Below are 23,645 nucleotides of genomic sequence, written 5' to 3'. Positions count from 1 at the left end.
CTCGATTTCTTTAAGTAATTAAAGATAAAATAATTCAACACTTTATTTACAATAAGAAGATGACACATACGCAATGTATAAGTTAAGAGCCGCAGCATGGCTCAATGACTCCAGAACGTGTCTACACAGCTTCCCGAATTCAAAAATGACAGAAAAGGAGACGAGAGTAATCTTTTCAACCACATCAATACAAAATATTAATAACTTAAACGTGTATTTAGTCGATTCAACCTGAGTTTTGTATCTCTACAGCTCACCACTTCAGGGGCTTGTACTAGCAGCTAAGAGTGACGTACAGAAAAAAAGAAAGAAACCAATAAATAAATAAATAAAAAGTCTCAAAACTTATGGTGCAAAATCCACCCCCATGTTCATCATATTCAGAATAAAGTTATGTATCAAATCTTTCATGTAAACTAACATTAGTTGAATAAAATAATGATATATTTACATAAATCCATAAATTTGTCGTTATATATTAGAATAAATAGAAAGTGCTATCTATGTTACAAAGTGCCACAAACTTCATTGAGCAAAAATGTGGCAATAACTTAAAACAATTCATAGAAAAAAATCTTATATACATTAAATCTATCATTTCTCATAGTGAGCTAAAGGTGAATATTGCCACACATACAAGAAATTTGTATTGATCTAATTCTAAACAAAAACTTATTTGAATCTAATTCTAAACAAAAATTTAAAGTCCACATTTACAAAACATACCACAAACAAACCCCAAGTCGAAATAAAACAGAAGTATTTGGATAAGTATATCAAATTTTCATAATACAAAAGTTGGCATTACACCAATCTAATAAACAAAAATCGGGTGCACATATATATCAGTTTTTAGTACAAAAATTAACAACACACTTCCCCTACATTTTAATGAAAACCTTTGGAATTCTGTAATATTGAACACACTGGTGTTATCTGAATTGACATTTCCCCTTGTATGAGGGTCCTGAGTTGATCTATACATATCCTTTGAATCTCTAAGGGCAATTGTTGTTCTCCTTCTCTAGCCATTTTTTAAAAGAACTGACATCTCAAATGTCTCTAGTGTCTGTGTATACAAAAAATTCAAAGACGAGAAATTTTACAAAACTGTAAAACATCTGTCAAAAAACAATTCACAAAATGGGAGCCCAATAATTCTACTGGAGATCAGGTTTGAGCTGACAATCACATTTAATAATACTGCGGAGCCTGATACCTGAAGTTTCAGTTATTTATTTATTTGCCTTGGGTTATTGAGATCAAGTGATCTGGACCTCTGGTTGATCCCTGGGTTATGCTGCTGACTTGACTATGGTTTCCATTCTCTGAAATAAATTTTAAATTTTTAAAATTATTTTAAATACTGAGCATTTACCAAGAACTGGTCATACTGTGGCAACCTCCTCCATGTCTCCACAGACCAATGAAAAACGGTGGCCTAGTGGCAAGGACTGGATATGAACAAATACTGTATGTTGATTGGCAAAGAACTGCTGATAATTGTCAGCACTGGGTCTAATAATCTTGGTGGAGTCTTAGCAGATTAACACTAAATATAAATGTAGTGTGCCATACAGCAAATGATTTCATAAGTCATGTTCTGTGCTAAAAAATTATGACAGGTTCTTTAAACATTAGCAATGATGGAAATCCTGATCCTTACATGTATCCTTACACACTGCCTATGCCTTATTTCCTTTACACACTGATCATATCTCACCTCAGTTAGCATGGTCTTTCCTGTGGTTACTGGCTCAGCAAACTATGTATAAAATATATAATCTTACACACTGACCATATCTTACCTCAGTTAGCGTGGTCTTGTCATAGTCTTTCCTGTGGTTATAGATGAGCTGGCTCAGCATACTGTGCAGCCTCTCCAGACTCTCCACACACTGACCCTGGGTCAGTTGGACAGTCAACTCCAGTAAGAACCTAAGCCTGTCCTTGTCCACTATTAGTGGAGGCACTGGGTGCTCCAATATGTCCACTGCCGCCTGGTTCTGTTTCAGTTGGGACCGCGTGACCCGCAGGGACGGCAAGGTTTCTGATGAAATTCATAGATAAGAAAATTTGTTACAAAGATGTTTTTTGACCACAGGAAAACTTGGTAGAACATTTTATGTAATTGTTGGTTTCTTGTGTGTGACTATCATTATATGATTCAACAAAATTACTTGAAAAGAAAAAAAAATTATCCCAAGTAGTATGTCAGGAATATAAATCCGACTGTGATAACAGCATAATTTTTACCTTGTTTGTCATCAACATTCATCTCTTCACACGTGTCTGATTTGGCTTCTGTAGTTGTGTGGTTTTCTGGCTTCTAAAAAGAGATAGAGAGGACCATACTTCTCAGAAGTCTACTTCATTCATGGTGCAATTAAGAATATATCATACAAGAGATCTATGGTGTTGAATCTTTTCTGCTTAAAAACATGTCTGTATAATCACATAATCATATCGGAATTTTTTCTAGATAACTTTAGGTTAGGTACCAAGAAAGTCTAACTGAGAACTCACCAGTGGTCCCTCTGTGCTGTCCCTGCTCTCTGCACTCCCAAACCCACTGTCATTACAGCTTAACAGCTCTATTGCTGGTGTCTTGGACACTTCCACCTCTGGTGGAAGGACATCCGTCGACTCTTTCACAACATCATCTTTAGCATGAAGCCTAGAACTTTGCCTGCGGACCTCTGTGGCTTCAGTCATATCAACATCTGAGTTATTATCTCCCTCGGCCTTTGGTCCCTCGGGTGTGGTCTCTGGACTGCTCCTACTTTGTTCCATCTCCTGCTCTTGAGTATCCTCCTTAATATCCTCCAGGTCTTCCTCAACGTCCTCAGCGGAGTCCTGTATCTTCCTCCTCATGTGATGATAACGGTGCTTCCGTCTACTTGGCCTGCACCAGATACTCTTGTTCTTCTTGTAGGATCCTGAGGATGAAATACGTTTGGAGCTGACTGGGGTTGCTGACAATGCATTTGCATGGGGTGTTACTTTAGAGTCATCCTTTGAGGTAGAGGTAATGTTGCTGGTTGGTTCAACAGGAGTTGTTGTATTGCTATCACCTGATGGTGTGGATTGGAAAGGTACCACACTGCCCAGTGGCTCTGAGGTAGTATCATCACCCTTTCCTGCCCTAGCCTTGCCATCCTCCCCTACTCCTTCCTGAGATACTGGGTTACTGTTTAATTCTACATCAGACAGGTGCCCCGCGTCCATGCCTCTGACCCTGCGGCTGTAGCGTGTGGGATAGTCTGGGGGGATGCCCACGCCCTGGGGAGGATTGACGCGGGTGTGGTAGTAACTGGGAGCATTTCTGTTGGCCATCTCTCCTGAAAGGATATTAACACAATTTTAACATTGAAACTAAAGAAATACATTTCCCTCTTATAAGAATTCTTTATCTATTACATTATAGTAACCTATCAGCATTTATAACTGATGACTTTAACCTAAAAAAAATCACAACTTTGAACACATGTTCCATAATACAAGGTCACAGAATATAAAATACGTAACCAAATGCCTCAGTTTTGAAAAGAAAAGAAAATGGTGCAAAGGCAATAAGAAACTTACCTCTTCTTTCCCTAGATGCCTTTATCTCCTGACACTGCTGTTCAAACTCCTGGTCCAGTTCTGTGTCTACTATAGCGTGTGCTGTATCTCTCAGTGCACAACCTCTGTGACGAATGGCTCTGCCTGGAAAGTAAACCACTATCAAGTAAATGTGAAGCAGCCGTTTTAATTAATTTATTTGTCAAAATAGTAAATAATAAAAGGTTGTTAAAATTTGTCATACTTAAATATATCACTGTACCTACGTACATTCCCTCTGAACTTAACAAATGCAACAGTTTTATCAATCCCAGGATTACAACACACATTTCCAACAGGGATAGTCTTATTGATAGTTTAACAACACAGGGTGCTACGGAGAGTCTTATCAATGCCACAACAAACTTTTACCAGGGATATCCACAGAATCAAAGTATATATTACAACAAAGGCTGTAATGGCTAGTCCTATCAATGCCAGCGTTACAACACACACTTACCAGCAGGGTCAGTCTCTGGGTTATACTCCAAGGCATTCCTACAGATGAGATCAAAGTCATCCAGGAATTCCTGAACTGTTTGGTAATGATGAAGATCAATCTTACGCATCATCATAGACAGGTCCATGGGAGTCTTGATGATGGTGTAATAATCTGGAACCTGTGAAGAGAAGAAATGAAAGCATCATTAGATATTTTCCACTGACAGGTATTGAATACGTTAAACATAACTGATCAAGACCTCACCATTTTAAATTAACAATAAATAGGAGCATAAGAAAACTGTACATATTCCAGTTCTTGAACATTATTTCTAATAAACAACCTACATGTTTAAGGTGAACATTTTCCATTTCAAAGAGATCCAAGTAAAATTTAACTTACTTCTTCCTCATCAACTGGTTTGGCAAAAATCTGGAATTTCCTGTCCCTTGACAATTTGTTGAGGACATCTCTGAGGAACAACCTGAGCTCTCTCATGGTGCTCTCCTCCTGGTCATATAATTTCTTCAACTCTCTCTCTGTCAGCTTTCTGGGCTCAGGGGGAGGGGCCTTGGGTAACACTTCTAAAGCTCTCAGAGCTGAAAGAAGCCATGATACTCCATTTATCTACTTCTATACAAAATATGCTGTAAAGCAATACATGGTACAATTCTGTAATAAAAATAATATTCAAAACTTACTGCTTTTGACTCTTCACAAAATATATTGCTATTGATATAAAATGATGTATTATTTATTTAGGTACATGAAGGGTTAATCTGTCAAATATGTTTCCATTTCAGTTTTTCAAAAATAGATTCTGACCTGCTTGAACCTTTCTTGTTGGTGGTTTACAAGCCTGGTTGAGAAATAAATCCTCAAAGAATTCCCTTCTTTCAGTTTCACCAGGATTTGACATCTGAACAACTTGTCTGGAATTTGCAGAGAAGAGAAACTGGACCTGGAATTAAACAACAGAATGTAACACAAGAGGCATGGCACAAATATGAACTGAATGTCAATCTAAGGGTGTATTCCCAGAGATTTAGATCGATCCAGAGATTAAGATTTAGATCGACCTACCTCCCTGGGGGTTCACGCTAAATTGCAGTCAGACGAGCGCGCACCATAGTTAATTACCCCCTTTCAGCTTTTAGTAGGCGGGACAGACATTTAAGCCGGCTAAGCTGACAGCAATCTAGTGAGACTCCCCACAGGGATAGATCGATCTTAAATCTATGGGAATGGGATCTAAGCAAACACAAATCATAAGCCTTCACAGGATTTCGGAACCCTGCCTATTACATGTGCGTATACATTTGTACGTGTATACATTCATCATAATATTCGTGTGTGTGTGTGTGCATGCATATGTGTATATGCAAATCTTAACCCCTGAGTCTACCTGCACTGGAAGCTCTGTGTATTTTAAGTCACTGGTGGCCAGCAGTAGGATGGGTGCCATGGGTACGAGATCATTTAACATGGTGATGAAGGTTGCCCTGAGGGTTTCATGCATCACCTCCCACCACTGGTTGATGTGAGGAACGTAGATTATGCTGGGGCTGGTGCGACGCGCCTCCAGGAAGACCTGAGAAATAAAAGTTTAACAGGAACATGAGCAACATTTGAAACTGGATTAAATGGGAAATGCAAGTGCATAAATAATGCAACTAAGGAACTATTAAAATCATCACATGTAATTTATATCACTGAATTTTAATAAGTATTATGATCAAAAAACAAGAAGCAAACATCAAACAGTCACTAAAATTCACAGATTCATAACAGTACAATCAATGATTCAAATATTCTAAAGAAAAGCAGGCAGTCACCTGAGCACAAGATTCTTCAGGAGTCTTAGCACTGACTGCAAACAGAGACGGTAGGTCTAACACGTGGACTGGCATTCTCTCAAAGTGGTGTAATATTGCTGGAGCTAGATGGGAACTCTGACCTTGACCTTCACCTCCAGCCAGCAGAAGTCTGGGTCTGTGTGTAGAGGGCCTCTGGTAGGCAGCGCTAAAGACAACATGGTGTACATTTTGATAAATGTTCGAATAAAAATAAATCGTGAAGCAGTCAAATTGGTGAGTTGCTGTTCTCGGCTTTGTAAGTGATCAATCATTTTGGGATTCAACAAAGATATTTTCTTTTTTTATATGCTCTCTTACAAAATGAACAGCTTCAAATGTTTAAGTTTGGATCTTAAAATTTTATCAAATGGCAATATTTATTTTACCATTGCAGCAAAAGTTACAAAATTATGTAAATACAAAAAAATTCCTCATTTCCATTTCACTTAAATTAACACACCTTGCAAAATTTAGGAAAGGTCCTTGTGGGCTTGTTATTGCTGGGCTCTTTTTCCTCCATCTTCCCTGCTTTGTGGACTCATATATACACATGTCATCTTCATCTTCATCACTCACCATGTCATTACTCTCACTGGACGGTACATCAGATGATGTTGTGGCTGGTTCAAAAAACAACAATGTATCAATTCAGTTGCATAGTTAAGTTCATAAAATTGTTAGCAGGTCATAACTTTGAATTATTTTGAGATTTTTTGATAATAATTTAATATGATGTACTTTTCTTAAGATCATACTTTTTTTTAGAAATTCAAAACCTCCAACACATCAAAATCAATCTGTGTAACTCATCTCTGTGAATTTCAGATTCCTTTTTCATTCTTCTCACAACCTATCTTTTAAATGAGAGTATATCTCAATACTTCCATCAAGATTTTATTTACTTCTAATTTATAGTTTATAAAACTCACCCTGATCTTCCAAACTGTTCATTTTGGCCAGATCTGTGGGAAACATAAACCCCAGTGCCTCCAGTGCCTGATCAAACAGTTTCTGCAGGAGTGGTCTGACAGTGAGGCTGAGGGCACGCCCTGGGGAAGTGACGGCTCTCTGTGCAGCTGGGACAATTCGTTGCATAGCTTGGTGGAAATCTTTGGCAGTGATCATGATGGAGGCGATGTCCAGCTGAAGTTTCTCCTTAGAGGTGTAGATCTGAGGGTATCGTCTGCGGAGAGCAAACAGAGCAGCCTCTGTGCAAAGTGCCTTCAAATCTGCTCCACAGTAACCTGGAAGGTTAAGTATGGTGTCAACTGTTAATATTGAATTATTGAGGATAACTGCATGTAAAACGAAAGGATCAAATAGGAAGAACTTTGATATTTTGGTCTTAAGAAGTTTTAACTAGTGCTTATATCGGTAAGGCAAAGGGGCAAAATCATAAAGAACAGCCATATTATCATTTTTATTTTATTTCACAGTACATATATTCATACATTATGAGAAAGAGAAAAAGAGCCCATACTGAAGAAATGTCATCCTTAAAGTAACTCACCAACACAATTTGCAGCAAGTTCTTCCACGAAGGGTGTGGCCAATTTCGGACTCCATTCCTTTGTGTGAATCTTCAGTATCTGTGTTCTTGCCTAGGGTGAATAGTTTTCAACATAACTTGTATTCTTATAAGTAAAATTGCTAAAAAGAGTGCAAATAACTGAAAACATTTTTTCTGTAAATGATGGCATCTTAAAGCACCTTACATGACATAAAAAGCACTAACTATGATATTGGCACATATCTTATCTATATATTCTTTCTTGTCTTATAAAAAGTGAAGACACTTAAAATACTTTGAAAAGAAAGGTCTTAAAAAGCTTATAAATTTACCTCTAAAGAAGGCAACGGAAAATTAAACTCCCGGTCAAATCTCCCAGGTCTCCTCAAGGCTGGATCAATACTGTCTATTCTGTTGGTAGCCCCAATGACCACTATCTCCCCTCTGCTGTCCAGTCCGTCCATCAAGGCCAATAAGGTGGACACTATAGAACTGTGGATCTGGTCCTGCCTGCTTGACCTCACTGGTGCCAAACCATCTATTTCATCAAAGAAAATTATGGAAGGGCGAACTTGGTAGGCCTGGAAAGATAAGTAAACACGTATACCTTCAAGAACTGATTCAAATCATCATAATTTTAAGAGTGCAATTTGCCAGCTGCTATCTCCATTGTGAGAGAAAGTAAAAATTTAGAAAATTGATTAAAGAAAATAGGATTAATAGATAACAATTTTCACTACAGTTTTGGATAAGTCATACCTTGATGATTGACGAAAAAAGCATTAAAACATTGGAGAAAAGTCATTCCTTTTTTTAAAGAGGGTGTAACAAGTGATGTACATCTTTAAATACAGTAATAGTTTAAAAAAGTACCAACCTGGTCAAACAGCAAACGTAACTGTCGTTCAGACTCTCCCACCCATTTGCTAAGACAGTCAGCACCTTTTCTCATAAAGAAGGCGACTCTTCTGTCCCCTTGGCTACACTCATTGGCCAAGGCCCTGGCAACTAAAGTCTTTCCAGTTCCTAAAATAAAATACACACTGTGCTTTAAGCTTTTATATGATTAGAGTAAAACTTGTTGCTGTTTCTAAATAACAACTGCTTTAAAGCTGAGGAAGGAAAACATTTTAATTCAGAATATTTACAAGTATTCAAGCATTGATGCACTATTATATTTTTATTAGGATATCCAAAAATAAATGGTTTTGAGGAAAGATCTTAATAACAATCAAAAGTATTATAAATTATTCTTCAAAATGTTTTACATAGTTTGCATGTTTTAAATTAAATGTAATCTAAAACAGAGATGAAAATGAGATGCATTTTTTAAACAAAGAATAAAACCATGACTATTATCATTACAGTTATCATGAAGATTTTTACTGCAGTATTCTTACCAGGTGGTCCATAAAACAGAACTCCCCGTGGAGGTGCTATCTTGAACCTTTCAAATACCTCTGGATAAAGGAGTGGAAAGACCACCATTTCTTTTAATGCTTGAACATGCTTGCCCAGGCCTCCCACACTGTCAAATGTGATCTAGTAAATAAAAAGTTGTTTTATTATTTTAACTGGCCACCATCTGCCTTCATACAAATAAATAAGCTTCTGGATTGAAAAAAAAATTTTTCTCACCTCTCCTTAAATATCTACTCTTAAAAGTTTTAACTAATCATAAGAATATTTACATATTAAGAGAAGCCTTTAACACCAGACTGATCTTCATTGCCCAGTTCATTAAAACTATGAAAATAACTGATAATTTAACAAACTTACTGATCTGTCAATATTCATAGGATCAACATCTGCCAGACTGGCACCAATTTTCATACGATCCCGTATCGCCCCCTGCCCTACATCTTCTGGGCCAAAGTTCATCGGCAGGCACCTCTGTCTCGCTTTGGTCATGCTCTTAGCCTTACGACGCTCAAATCTTCGCTCATCGTCACTGCTGTCACCAGCAGAGGAAGAAGATGATGAGCTTGAGGTAGACGAATTGTCGTGAAAAGCTGCTCTTTTCCTGTAAAAAAAAACATTGATTTAATGATTCAAATTAAATTTTTTGTTAAATAACTTCAATTACATTATGGAGTATCACTTAAAAATTTCAATGATACTGATAATACATTGCAAATCATAATATTAAGTGCGACTAAAAAGTTTCATTACCTTTTGAACCTTGGACTGCGGTGAGCTGGCGACTTGTAGGTTTTTGGCCTAAACTTCCTCCTTGGTGGGGTTATATCTCTGAACTTGTTCTTTTTTCTTTTCAAAGGTTCTGCAAAAGTTTTTTTATATAATCATTATACTCCTTTCAAAAAGAAAACAGTTTTCAAAGTAGATCTATGTGAATTTAAGGAAAAAATGAAATAACTTTATGTGGCCATCAAAATTATTTCAACCCTGTTCAAATAGTTGTGGCCATTAAAATTCCTTCTACCCTGTTCAAATAGTTAAAGGAATGAATGTGTAATATAACATTTCATTTAAGGATGTAGAAAAAGGGTAAAGTCCTCAAACCTGTGTTTCCAGCTTCAAAGAACATTGTTCTTGGTTTATGTTCCCTGAGAAAATATGATCTTCGTGTTGTTCTTTGCTCTTTTTGTGTGTCTTTCTCATTATTTGCATTATTTTCTCCTTCCTCCTCATCTGTGGATTAGAAAACAGATTCTTTACAATATTTCTAACAATGTTCATCAAAATTTGCTCATCTCTTAAACAGTCAAAAAATATATATTTTGTCATACAACAGCATCTTGTTGTCACTGCTTTTTAAATCAAGACATTGACCTACCAAGCAGAATGCAGTTCAGTTCATGGTGATCATTTCAATTCCTCAAATTTACATTTGCATTTTTGTCAATTACTAATATTTTCAGTAAAATAAATTTTGTCCCAAACATTTTTCCAAAAAGAACTTGCTTGCAAACATTATGGAATTCAATTAAAATTTTTATGGGTGCCAGCTGATGAATGCAAGCTTACCATCAGATTCCTCATCATCACTACTACTACTTGACTCTTCTTCTTCCTCTGATTTCCCATCATCATCATCATCTTCATGGATAGGGATTCCATACATATCACGCTTTACCTGCTTGCGCTGACGCTTAACTCGACTATAGATGTCAGAATATTCCTGCATTGGAAAATAACACAGCATGATATTTTTAAATCACATTAAAAATCATTACTACCAGCAATTCAGATAATGAAAAAAAAAAATTGTAACAAACTTTCCACTTTTAATGAATAGAAAATGGATGACTTAATCTGAGCACAGATTAATTCATTTTTGTTTAAAACAATATTTTACTGACCCCTTCTTCCTCGGCAACTTCTGGCTCAACTTCATTCCTTCTCCTTTTCTTTCTGTTTTCATCTTCTCTGCTCTGTTCAGCCACACTAGCAATAAAACTAGTAGCTGCCATCAAGCTTTCGTTGAAATTTTCACAGACTAATTTGCGCCGTCTACCACTTCTCCGAACACCATCATAATCTCCATTGAGTAAAGTAAGCTCATTTTTCACAGCAGAACCTTGTGTGCTCCTTCTAGAGCGTGTCCCTAAATATATAAGTTCCAGACATCTCTATTAACTCAGAACATTGACACATTTCATATTATTTCATGATGTCATGCATATAGTATTGTCATACAAGATCCAGCTCCTACATGAAATATTCCACTCCATGAAATTGACATATATCCCCTTACTAAACAGTGACATGCAACAGTTTTTACATGGACGCACTTCTATTTTGCTACTCAAAATAAACTTAGTATTGTTAAATTTCTGAAATGCTGCCATTTCTTTTCATTGATTTTTTTAGCAACAGCTTTGCAACAGCTTTACATACCTGAGATAAAGTCATCATCTTCCAGAGCATGAGAAGTTTTCCTAAAATGAGAAATAGTTATGGAAATGGAATTATAGTATGATTATCAAAACAATTCTTTATATTTATTTCTCCAGTGGGTCATTCAACAGAAAGTGACTCTATGCATCATGTCAATGCCACATTTTGTGTAACACTTTTTTTATATCATTTCAATAACTGTTAACTTATTTCTACAAAGGAGGACGTTGATGAGACCCATTCGTTTTGTTTTTTTTTTTGGGAATGGCCTTTTTTGGCAACAAGTTCTCTCTTCCATAAATAATATATTAGGTGTGTAGATTAAGATCCTACCTTGTCTGTCTTCTACTCTTCAAGGTATCAGTTTCCTCTGTAAGCACATCATTATCTATGTGTTCCTGTTGCTGCTGTCTTTTTGACTGAGGAGAGAAGTTCACTATTCCACTTTCATCACTGTCATATTCCTAAAATTTAGAAATACTAAATCATAATCTTGTATCTGTTATATTATATTACCTGCATTTTTAACTTTTCTCTGTAATCAGATGCTTTTCCCACATTCAATAACAGTAATTATAATAATTATTATCATTATCACATAAAACAATGAGAGCAATGAAAATAATAGTGAAAATAAATAAAAATAATAATAACTAAATACTTTAATTTATTCATTGGCTTTGAATAGGTCACATCTTGCTCCTTTTTGGTTTTAATAACAACTCATCTGATATAATTATTTTTCCAACAATACATTGTATATGTTCAGTATGAATATCATGAAGTATATTGCACTGCACTCTACCACATGCAGTCCTGTGTATAGCAGTGTACTTTCACATATGATGTCATGTTTTATATTATATATCTCAGAATAATATTCTCTGTGTAATGTTTAATATTATATACCATGCCTTACTGAGCAGCATTGCATGATGTATCATATTGCCAAGCAGGTTGTTTTGTGATGTGTATTGTATTACAGTCTCGGTGTCAATGTGCTGCCATTTGTAAATGTGAAGTACAGTTCTTTGTAATGTGTTTTAAATTGTTTAGTATAGTCTTTAGGCACATTCCCAATAACACTGTCTGGGGTAGCGCTAGCACCCGCCAATTTAGCCAATTGCTAAAACTGACTTAATTTTGCTAAACAAAAAGGACTTGATTTGGAAAATTTTAGTCAAATTAAAACTATTTTCATAAGAAATTGACAAAAAAGTGATGATTTGACTAAGCGAAAAAAAATTGCTAGCGCTACCCCAGACTGTCATTCTTTGCAGATTGTTGCAGCTCAGCGGGAACCTTTGCTGAATGCAATCAAATTAACACACCTCCTCCAGCATTGAGAAGAAAATAGAAAGTCTGGTGATTATACAAGTAGGTTGGACACAGAAAGAGGCGTGTCATTCAAAACCAGACCACCAGAAAGGAATTTATATTTTACATCATTTTCTCCTCATATTTATTTTGAAAAGGTCAAAGAAAATTTTCATAAAAAAATTAAATAAATATCTAACACCATTCCCATCTAAAAATTCATGGAATTTTTTTTCAATCATAAGTATCACTTATACAAATAAAACTAAATAAAACCAAAGATTAAAAAAATTCTGGACATTTTTATTTAGAGTATATCAGTCTAAAAACAGCAGTTCAATTTCTATCATTTCAGAGGTATTTAGTATCAGAAAACTATTATTTTTTACAAAATGAGATTAAAAATTGTCAAAAAATTGTTTAATGTTTTGATTCCATGCCTTATCAAACAATCATAAACCTTAATACTTAAGCAACAGGGTACGGAAAAATGCCGATGGTGATGATGATATTATTGAATATGGATGTTATGAAAAGTCTAAAATAAGACAAATGCACTTACATAAAATTGAGTTTACATGTGAAACTTGCTGCTTGAATGCAGATGACGTAACTTTGCCAAATTTAAACTAGTAATTGACAATCATACATAATACTGTTAGAAGAACACGTGGCTTGTTTTTATTAATTTTTTTAATGTCAATTTTCTAAACTTATTAAAAAAATGACAAGTAGTTATGGTTGGTGTTGAACAACAGCAATTTGGCAAAGAAAATCAGACAAAATTTTCCATTATCTGTTCAAAGAATTGGATTCAGTGTGTCAAAATCCCTTGAATGAAAACTAACACTATGGACCTCCCCCCCTCCCCCCCCAACGCACACATATTGCCCCTAAAATGCTCAGAGCAGGGATATCTGTTCTCTTAGTGACATGATGTGGACAGTTTTCAAAAAAGATGTATTTATTTTGTCTTAACATTTGATATTTCAACAATATGTTATCAAAAGAAACTTATTTCTGATTTTGAATTTTTTTGGTGCCTGGAGCAGATTATCATTTTATGTAAGCATTTTACACAGAACTATTTGGATGATCAGAATATTAGCCATTTTGTGCAACATAGCATAAACACCATATCCCGCATATTAAAAAGACTTTGGACAAAAATTAGCAACTTAACGTCCCTGCTGGGTCTGGTCAAAACTTAGAAGTTTGGGAGGGAAATGATTGTCAACAACATGTCTGCCGGATTAATACAAAGGACACGTAGGAAATTTCTTCCTGATATACTGATCTGCTTACCTTGTAGTTTTGAACATTCCGATCACGTGTCCTTCTCGTCCCTATAGTCAAAAATGAATCCGGTGGGTCTTCGTCCGTTTCCAAACTATGCCGAGTTTTCACCATTTTGGAGCGGTGAAAGAAATTCTCCACAAACTGTACGAACCGTAGAACTCACCAGACGGATATACCTACACCAAACAATTAGACCGAGGGTAATGTACGTTTTTGTCGCTTCCTAGAATCGTTGTATCCATCAGATAAATCACTCATATGAAATGTTATTTAAAGTCTTCTTAGTGAAAAATCCACGTATATTTATGTAAAATTACACGTGACCCTTTTTAGCGCGCATGAATCTAGGTCATTAAGTAGACAGGAGAGTTCGATAAAATATCGCGGGAAATAACTTCAAAAATCCGCCAACCCAAAAATTTTCAAGAAGACAAAGAAAAGATTTATGAAAGCCATAAAATTGGACCATATAGCCTCCAGTCAACATTTTTTAGCCTTTCATATGAATACGATCGCAAACAAAACAAAAATAGCTTCTTTTTTATAATTCTAGTGATCTCCTTGGTTCAGCTTCGTATTTACACGGAAGTAAAACTGAGCATGTGCGGAAGTAATTGAAGTGAAAACAAACATGACATTCAAATGGCAACCTTATCATCACTGGTAAGTTATCGTATATCTATTTTAAAGTTCATTGTGGAATGGAAAACGAGATGTGGAATCTGAAAATTAGTTACTGACTATGACCAGAACCATCCTAATCATGTCGTTGACTGTGCTGCATTGTTTACACTAGAAGTAAAACAGTACGGTGTATCTCGCACTAAACATTAAAATGCGCAATATAGACGCAATATATACTAAAGAAAACGATTCCTGACGCGAGTAAACACAAAAAAAACATTATTCACAATTTTATATCCAAATTGGAACCCGAGGCTTATTTTGGCAAGTTCAGTTTGTTTTGTTCACATTCACATTTTTGTTGTTTTACAATGTACTAGTACCAGTAGTGAGGGAAGGGAATACCCCCTTAATCACCAATCACCAAGAATTAAAAGCAGCCCAATCCCCAATAACATAGATATATTCAGATCAATCACCAAGAATTCCTGAATCACGTTTCACGCAGAATATTGGGCTCAAATAACGCATCACGCTCGAAAAATAAGGCCAATCATGCGGAACAGGAAAGTATTTCCTACCCTCAGTACTGTAGCTGGCTGTCTATGTCAATGATTGTACCTTTTTTATGAAGGTTATATAAATAAATCAATCCGAGTCTGTACACCTGTCATTACTGAGCTTTTGTTTATTTCAGGAAATATTATTTAACGTGATACGATGTATTCTTGTCTTTTATGGAGTATACTACATGGTTTCAACAATCTGCTTTGGTGCTTTCAAGTAAGTTCACATTTATTGTTTAGTGTGTTTTCATTGTGTATATAGGGGTTGCACATGCCCATGCTTTTTGCAGAATATGTTGGCTGGACTCAGCAGCAGATAAAAGATTTGCTGCTCAAGCGCTGCAGCGAAGTGGTGGAAAAAATAAATTTTTTACTGGTAATTTCATCTCTTTGAATGCCATGGATATGTCTTCTAGCAGATATGTTAGGGTATATGCATGAAGGACCCTTTGTATCATAACTGAATGAATTATAGTTAAAAATTGATTGAATTACTTGATTTCAGACTTCCAGCATTTGATCCTAAATCACCATTTGATTTTCAAACATGGATACAGTTAGAAAAGTGTTGTGCCTTTTATACAAAAAGGGAGATGGGTAGGTATAACAAAACCTTGTATAAATGTTTTATTTATTTCAGTAATTGACAAATGCAAGTCAAATATTTGTCAGTTATTTAAAATGGAAACTGAGTTTCTGAAATCCATCAGTAAATTGCCCTGAATTATGATTTCATTTGATTAACGAACATACTTTCTTTTTCAGCAAATTTCATTTCAATGGAAGCTACCTTCTTTATCTCTACATTTGGTTATGCTATATTTATACATAGTAGGATGTGGGATTATGCATTGACAACACTGGTGCTACATTTTGGATTAAGTTGTCTAGGTAAGTGGGAATTTTCTCTTTCACTCACACACACACACACACACACACACACACACATTGGAAATTATATGGAACATCAGTGACATAAAGTTTTTTGGGTTTGTTTATGTTTTTTCATAGAAATTGCCCCTTGTTCCCTACATAGTGCAATAACAGTCACTTAATAACACAATACAATAACCTCATTTTTGGGGAGAGATGGTTCAGTGTCACTGCAATTTTATTAATTGAATAAATCCAATTGAATATAACATTCTAGAGTGAAAAGGAGTAGAAATGCTTGCTCTTATTCCATCCATTTCTTTTTCACTTTTTACACAGTTATGTTGAACTTTCCTTTAAACTGGTCCTGGTGGGTTTGCATAGGTGAGTACTGATTTTATTGACACTTAAAAACTTTGCTATTCATTGTGGTACATATAATTATCTATTGCTTAATTTTTGGTGAGTAAATTTCTTTATCTTTATATGTATTGTTTGCCTACAATACATTGCACCTGCAGCCTTTTTCTGGGTGGTACACTGGATTTGGTACAACTCCCACCATGCATACGTTCATGATTATTGGAATTTGTATTAGCAAAGACTGAGACGTAAATGTCTGCCTCACAAGGTTATTTTTTCTTTTTGTACTCTAATCTATATTTATATCAAACTTTTAGTCAGTACATACTTGGGATTCATCCTCATCTTTTTAAACCTATAGCTCTTTTTTTTTTTTTTTTTTTATTAAAAAATTGCCTGTAACTCACAATGATGGCATGTAACTGTTTTTTTTTTTTCACAACATTTTCCATCTTATTCAATTGTAACAAATTATTTTACTGTCTTGAGGAATTTTGCCATATGAACACATGCAATATATTTATCAATTTGAAGAAACTAAGGTCAGGCTAAATGTGAAAAATTACATTTGAAAGCAAAAATTAAATACAACTTACACAGTTGCTGTTCATTGCAGTTAGTGGAGCCCTTCTCATGACCTGTTTTGGAGAAATGATCTGTTACTGCCGAAGACACCGGGAGCAGAATAAAGTTTCACCTCAGTAACAGTTAAGACAGAGACCCTTAGCAATTCTGTGCCCAGGAAAATCTCTTCAAAGGTCATTGATATTGAGTGTATTTTCTCATCTGTGTTAGGGGTACATATTGATTGGTTAATCAAATATGAGCCATGGTAAATAGAAACTTAGTAAAACCATTTGACTGTCATCAACTTACTGTCAAGTAGTGCATTTTTGCCAAGCTATTTAAGAAAACCAAGGTGACAACTGCATAATTTTATTTTATTTGGAAGTGGGATTGTGGTGCCATATCATTTAATAGATAAACCCTTTGTTTCTGTGTGATTTACAATCTCCTCTACTGTTTCCATGGTATGCCTTAAACTGTAGAACACATGCACTTCTTGTGATTTGTGCCAAGGAATTTATTTACCTAAGATCTCCAAAATAAGATAATCGTGTGGATGTGTTAGCTGTGACCATGTGGACAATGAGAACAAACCCAAATTGTGCTAGAGAAACCATAGTGCAATGATGTCCAAACAAGTATAAGTGAAGGGAGTGCTTCAGATTAGTCCTGTTTGCAATATATGATTTAATTATGGCAAAATACAATTGTACATTTTATAAGGTTGTGTCAGACAGCTTCCAGTTATATTTTCTTTGATTTTATGGGTTTAATATTAGGATTTGTAATTAACTTTAAAATAATTGGACGCATCTAGGATCCAGTATAGTAGGATAGTAGGACATGTTGACAATAAATGTTTAATGTAGATTTGTATTATAGGTTTAATGAGACCAGTGTTTATGTGTGCAAACAATACAAAACCCATTATAATTTTACAATTTTATACATATTTATAAACCATAAAAGCTGGAAAAAGATAGATACTGAATTTAAGTTCATTATAATGTGTCATTTAAAATCATTATTTTTTCAAAATCATTTTCATTTGTAAATTAAAGTTTTCTTATTTTTTGAACACCTCATCTTGCATCATTTGCAGAAATAAAGTATTTCATATTACACTTCTCAATACATAGTTGACTGCATCTCCAATTCCTTATGAACCAATGCTCCAGTCAATTTTCAGAACAGATTGCATCTGTAAGATTGAGCATGAAAAATGAGTTCATTATATATAGTGTGATATTTCTGAGAATTATTTGGGTCTGTGTCCAAGACATTGTGTTGCATCATCATTTCCTTTTTCTCTAGCAATTTAAGTCGGGTTTGAAAGGTTTTGTATGCGTAAATTATAGGCACAGCCTCTGCTGGCTCACCCGGAATTCTCTCCCCTACCCCTCCTCCAAAAACTATCCACCCCCAATTAATATAATTAATAAAGCTAAATTTATTTACAGTTTTGTTGAATCTTCAAATATACCAAATACGTACACACGTCTAAGACGGGCGCTTTCGCTTTTCTAACAAAATGGGTTATTTCCAGTAGGGGTGCCAAAGGCGTTCCAAATTTTTATCACAACTGTTTAATTATTCAGGTAGACTAGTTATTAGCATACTTACCATGTTGCTGTTCACCAGTAGGGCGCCGATGGCGTTCCCTCGTTTCCCGTTCCTTTAATCGTCACATTTCACTGCATACTGAAAAAAAGTTTGTGTTGGATTTGCCATGCAGGTAGTTTAAATGAAATCGTGTAAGATGATGATCAGCGTTTATTTACAGGTAGATATATCGGACTGATTTTGAAAAACTTTGCATACAATTTAATGAACCATAAAATCCTTTATTATCCAGTGAAATTTCACTTTCTTCCGTTGGCACATCGAAGTTTTGGCTAAAAGCTTTGAAAATACCGTTTCGCGCTATTTGAAAAAGCATGTTGTAATAAACTATTTCCCAGAGTCTTTGATAATTATGTAGATCTAACCCACCACCTATCTCTCGGGTTCCAAACTGATAATACCCCGTTAATGTGCGCTTTAAGGGACTCTTTTTTTTTTTTTTTATTTTCACGGTACGGGAAAGCGCACGTTATTAGCAAGAGACGTAGGCCTATCTGTGAATAGCAAGTATACGTAAAAATAAATCTGTGCCCCTGGTAGAGGGTACTGTATGCCCTAAAGAGGTTACTTTGCTCCTGTACAATAATAATAACAATAAAAATAAGTGTACAAGCCCACAGCTGTCAGCTGAAGTCTAAAGGACCATTCCCACAGATATTTGGATCGATCTGTCTCCCTGGGGAGTCTTACGAAATTGCTGTCAACTAGCCGGCTAAAATGTCTGTCACGCTTAGTAAAGCTGTTAGAGGGTAATTATCTTTATCCCCTAGCTGATTCGGTAGGCGTGACAGACATTTAAACCGGTTAGTTGACAGCAATTTGGTGAGACTCCCCAGGGAATTAGATCGATCCAGATGGATCAATCTAGGCATGGGAACCCAGTCTAACAAAGGACGCTCTAAAGAACATTTTTTTAAACATGATCCCCTCATTTCGGGACGCAATCAACTTGTTATCTGTTTATGGTACATTTCCTTTCATTCAGGTCAGGTTTTTTTCTTTTCTTTCTTTTTTTCTTTGTGTGGCTATCATATTATTTTTGCATATGAGTTGACTCGCTTGGTCTAATGTATATAGATTTATGATGTCTATGTGTTTATTTTCTAAGTACAGTCAAAGCGGTATACGTCGTTCCAGTATCTATTAAACAAACTAATAAGCATTGAACTTTACTTACGTACAACTCAAATTGGAACCCAGACTTTCAGTTCCTCTTTTAGGAACCGATGTGATTTTTTCTTCAGTCAACAGCTAATATTGATATAGTTTTTACCTCCAATATTTCGATGTCTAGCAGGACTGAAGAAAAAAATCACATCATTCTTATAACATAACACAGCTGATGAAATTCTTCTCTGACTCTTAGGAACGTTGAAATAATTCACGATCAGAGAATATCGATTCACCGGTACCCTTGCTATGTCTCTTAGGTTAGTATATGTATATCAATGTATGTCAGATCATGAAGACATAGAAGATATACGGTTTGTAACTGGATGTGGCTGCATTGCATGTTGCATTTAGAAGAAAAAAAGCATTTTGCCTCTTCTATTCATACGTGGATAGATCTATGGATGTGGATAACGATAAAAACTTAAAAATAATGATTAATAGAAATATTAATCAAATGATTTGGTTAATAGATAAGTAATAGAAATTAAATGCAGTTAACGGGTTCAGAACTGCTGCCGAGAAAAAAAAAACGAATATTATTTTGATATCCTGTTGTCGTTTACTATTTACACTGTATTTGAGGCAGAGACGTTTGTTCATCGTATAACCCGCACTTGTTTGATTTTGCCAATAAAGATTACCAATCACGCGCGAAGTCAACAACGTTGTCATTTTTCTCATCCCATCTTTATTTCATCGCATTATGCCTATATCTAATTTGATTACTTTTGTTCTTTATCTCTATCGGGTTCTGGAATAAGTTAGTTCTCTTATTGTGAAATCATCCTTTCACAATACATGTCTGTTACTTTGACCTTTTCTCCTTGATGGCACGATTCGATGTGGCAGGAACGTTAGATTGAAACAAAAATGTGTTTCCTTGAAATTTGATGAGCCTTCGCAGTTTTTCAAATGAACGTGCAATGGCAACGTTTCAGTTATTTTTAAGTGTTTTTCGTAGAAGTCTGACAAAATCAAAGGATGCCTATTGATTGGTTTCAGTTAACTAGAATGGTATAAATGTGCCATTTACACCACCTCTTGATCTGTGAACATAGTTTTTATCTTAGCGTGTAAAAGCTTTACTAATTAAAATGTAGAGAGAACGGTGATGAAAAGATGAGCCCCATAATGATCATAGTGTATAATTTTTCCGTCATCCCATCGTTAATAAACTTTTCAATTGATTTATAGCACCATCTCTAATCTACTGCCTTCATCTTGATCTTATTCGAAAGCACACGAGTCAAGTTTTTGTGTGAATAATATAGATTATTTTTTTTACCTCAAATTACTTTTGTCATTTCGACCTTTTCCTCGTCGCAACGTGATATTCATTTAAAAATCAGTGACTTTTATTGCACCACACGGACAACTGAGTGATCAGATAGAAAATCCAGCCGCTAACATTTTAATCAAATATTCCGAAAAAAAATGAATAAGAACTGTGGACATTGTGCCAAAGTAGTTATTTCAATATAACATTTAACTCACTGTGCACTGGGTGTATAATAGGCCCTAGATTAAAGAGAATCGTGAATGACAACGATAAGCTCAGATAATAAATTACATCCGTTTAATCGCCGGTATGATTCAGTAGCTCAGTAGATCCAAAGGTTTGTAGACCGCTACTAAGCCTCGGCACACTTTAACGACTTTTATATAAAATTAGACGTTAATGCGATAAAAGAAAATCGGTCAGGTATTATTAAAAGTGCTACCTAAATATCATTCCAGTCAAAGATATGGGCCTGATCACAAAGGGACTTAGGTCCGAAAATTAATTTAAAGCATCTCTAGTGGTTCATTTAAATAAAGAAAATACTATGAAATATAAGCAATGTCTTTCCTATTAAAAAAACGGGCGCAATGTTTTGGACTATCACCAATATATCATGGGTCAACATAGGCTAGCTTAGATCAATTTTCGGGACAAATCAATTTTATTAAATTTTATAAATTTATTTCTTTCTGTTATTGCTTGATTGATTTTTGTTTGTGTGTGTGTGTAACAGGCCACTGATGCTTGGCGGGTTTTTGTTACTCCCGTGTCAATAAGCCTAGTCTGATATCTTCCCCTCGTCCGTAACTGAATTTAATATTTTTTATTCACACCTGGAGAGGTCTATGTATATGAATTGTATATGAAATATCAAAGGGACGCATGCTATTTATTAATTTTTTTTAATATGTGTTCACCACTTAAACTGCCATTCTGCATTTAAAGATCAATCAATGTAATTGCGTTTACCTGCATCTCAATCTGGAACTCCTGGCACATAGGGGACTACCTATATGACAATGTTTTAAGCATACGTTTGGCTTCCATACAGCATATTATTATGGTTCTTCAAACTGGTATCATGGAAAGGTGCTTTATATAGATATATGTCAGTTGAAATCTGAATTAAGTGAAGTTGGGAATACATACATTTGTAAAATTAGTCTCACATTTAATAAAAGGCTTTTTCTACAAAATTGCTGTTAAACAATTTGAGAGAAATAGTTAACCTAAGTGATATTTACGACTTACTGTCGTTCAATGTGAAGCATCTAAGCTACTTAACCCTTTATTCAAACTCTGCCAACAAAGCCATCACACCGCATCCGAGCACAATTAATGTTATTTTCCGGAGCCTTTGGTAGTGTTCGCTGTTTTTCAGCTCTTTGTTCAGAATTTCGAAGAATGTTACGTATAAAAACGTACCTGTGGCTAAGCTTTGCAAAATACTAGTTGTCAGTCCTATATTTAAAGAGGATTGCTGCACGCTCGTGATCACAGTCCCGATCCCAACGCCAATAGGTGAAATTACCGAAAATAACGTAATGAAACAGACAAAAGGTCGCAGCGAAAATGTTTCGACTAACTTCATGCCAAGAGTAAAAGTGACAATCGCCTCGTGCACCACCAAAGCGCCGAATAATGCCCACAGGTCGAAACTGTCCTCTTGTAATCCTAGCGCCAGTCCCTCAAAAACTGCATGTAAAGAAAAGGCAAAGAATAAAAAGATGATACGAATTTTTGAGGCCATTCCTATTTCCTTATCAACTGCCTTTTGAAAGCCATCTTTTAAACGTGAATAGCCTTCTATAGACGGTCTCTCTGCGGCGGTGGCTTCTCTATAGATTCCATCCATAGGTTTAGAATCCTGTCCCGCTGGGCTGCCGTCACTTAAAAGAGTCATTTGGTGAGAGCCATTGTCAAGCACAGGTGAGGTATCGGATTGTGAGGATTTCCCATTCAAAGTAGCCGTTCCTGTTGACCCATAGTGCTCAAATGTTTTTGCACTTGATGAATTAATACCCCTGGTTAGATCTGGTGAATGATTGTCCTCACCGTCATGAAAATGACAAAACGCTTCCTCGTCGGGATGTCGTCCTACACAGAGCAGCGTTATGCTTTCGATAAACAAAACGGCAAAGAGCCCGGCCATAACCCCCAGTTCAGTGAAGGGATACTTGGTGTTGACACTGGCGCCCTGGATCACTCCATCCATTTCGTTTCTGGCCTCTGGAAGAAGATGAAAGAATGCCACACCTAAGAATACGCCTCCTGCAAAACAGTTGAGGTACCCCATCATTGAATTGTACAGCGTTCCATTCTGAACGATGTAATTTTTCCACCAGCGAGTAACGACTAAGGGAAGAAATCCAAACAATATTTTGAATACAAGAAAAATGGCAAGAGCCAGCACTTTAGTCTCTATGAGGTTCATACTGTTAAGCTCGCGGTTCGCTGTCAGCGTTCTCCAAGTGTCAGTGTCGTCTGTTAACAGTCGTCTGCTACATACAAAATAGTATGCATTAGCTTATATCTAAGGAGCTGCGGACTATTCACTGGGTGAAGCTGTGCATGTAATTATCGTCCGCACGAGTTATATTGCAGACCTTAATCTATTATTTTGATAACGGCGTGAGAAATTCATCCGACTTGAAAGTAATTCATCCGACTTGAAAGTAATTCTCGC

General features: G+C 35.7%; 3 protein-coding genes across 4 annotated transcripts; 1 reads left to right on the top strand and 2 right to left on the bottom strand.

The window, feature by feature from the left end:
* Positions 1-18: 18 nt before the first annotated feature.
* Positions 19-14,065, bottom strand: LOC106175678 (ATPase family AAA domain-containing protein 2). The gene is made up of 24 exons (XM_013557791.2): positions 13,895-14,065; positions 11,606-11,736; positions 11,273-11,313; positions 10,735-10,979; positions 10,400-10,553; positions 9,935-10,063; positions 9,584-9,692; positions 9,191-9,434; positions 8,812-8,953; positions 8,289-8,437; positions 7,744-7,992; positions 7,412-7,502; positions 6,831-7,145; positions 6,362-6,521; positions 5,881-6,067; positions 5,451-5,636; positions 4,871-5,006; positions 4,448-4,644; positions 4,064-4,223; positions 3,586-3,708; positions 2,527-3,341; positions 2,257-2,329; positions 1,809-2,050; positions 19-1,328 (listed from the first exon to the last, which is right to left on the bottom strand). Exons 1-24 carry the CDS (start codon positions 13,997-13,999, stop codon positions 1,296-1,298), a joined length of 4,416 nt encoding a protein of 1,471 aa, XP_013413245.2. The 5' UTR covers positions 14,000-14,065; the 3' UTR covers positions 19-1,295.
* On the top strand, positions 13,926-18,013 carry LOC106175679 (putative transmembrane protein 244). 2 transcript variants are annotated; one of them, XM_086999107.1, is made up of 7 exons: positions 13,926-14,088; positions 14,442-14,551; positions 15,210-15,295; positions 15,584-15,675; positions 15,844-15,969; positions 16,291-16,335; positions 16,931-18,013. In XM_086999107.1, the coding sequence occupies exons 2-7, from the start codon at positions 14,531-14,533 to the stop codon at positions 17,017-17,019; spliced, it is 459 nt and encodes a 152-aa protein (XP_086855233.1). In that variant the 5' UTR covers positions 13,926-14,088; positions 14,442-14,530; the 3' UTR covers positions 17,020-18,013. The 2 variants fall into 2 exon arrangements, with proteins under 2 accessions (XP_086855233.1, XP_013413246.2); XM_013557792.2 differs by lacking the exon at positions 13,926-14,088 and having other exon boundaries at positions 14,267-14,551.
* Positions 18,014-22,105: 4,092 nt separating this feature from the next.
* Positions 22,106-23,645, bottom strand: LOC147763861 (zinc transporter ZIP1-like). The gene has a single exon (XM_086999104.1). The coding sequence runs from the start codon at positions 23,391-23,393 to the stop codon at positions 22,248-22,250; it is 1,146 nt and encodes a 381-aa protein (XP_086855230.1). The 5' UTR covers positions 23,394-23,645; the 3' UTR covers positions 22,106-22,247.

This window comes from Lingula anatina, chromosome 1 (genome assembly GCF_051362555.1).
Source record: "Lingula anatina isolate TDL-2025a chromosome 1, LinAna3.0, whole genome shotgun sequence".
Taxonomy (NCBI): Eukaryota; Metazoa; Brachiopoda; class Lingulata; order Lingulida; family Lingulidae; genus Lingula; species Lingula anatina.
This window is presented reverse-complemented; position numbering and strand designations above follow the sequence as displayed.

Bases quoted from the DNA above. Each gene is read 5' to 3' on its own strand.
- LOC106175678 (XM_013557791.2), bottom strand. From the start codon at position 13,999: ATGGTGAAAACTCGGCATAGTTTGGAAACGGACGAAGACCCACCGGAT. The intron at 4,224-4,447 runs GTAAGTTAAATT...TTCTCTTCACAG, and splicing joins AACCAGTTGATGAGGAAGAA to GTTCCAGATTATTACACCAT. The intron at 3,709-4,063 runs GTAAGTGTGTGT...TTTACTTTCCAG, and splicing joins CCCAGAGACTGACCCTGCTG to GCAGAGCCATTCGTCACAGA.
- LOC106175679 (XM_086999107.1), top strand. From the start codon at position 14,531: ATGGCAACCTTATCATCACTG. The intron at 15,970-16,290 runs GTAAGTGGGAAT...CTTTTTACACAG, and splicing joins TTTTGGATTAAGTTGTCTAG to TTATGTTGAACTTTCCTTTA. The intron at 16,336-16,930 runs GTGAGTACTGAT...TGTTCATTGCAG, and splicing joins GTCCTGGTGGGTTTGCATAG to TTAGTGGAGCCCTTCTCATG.
- LOC147763861 (XM_086999104.1), bottom strand. From the start codon at position 23,393: ATGAACCTCATAGAGACTAAAGTGCTGGCTCTTGCCATTTTTCTTGTA.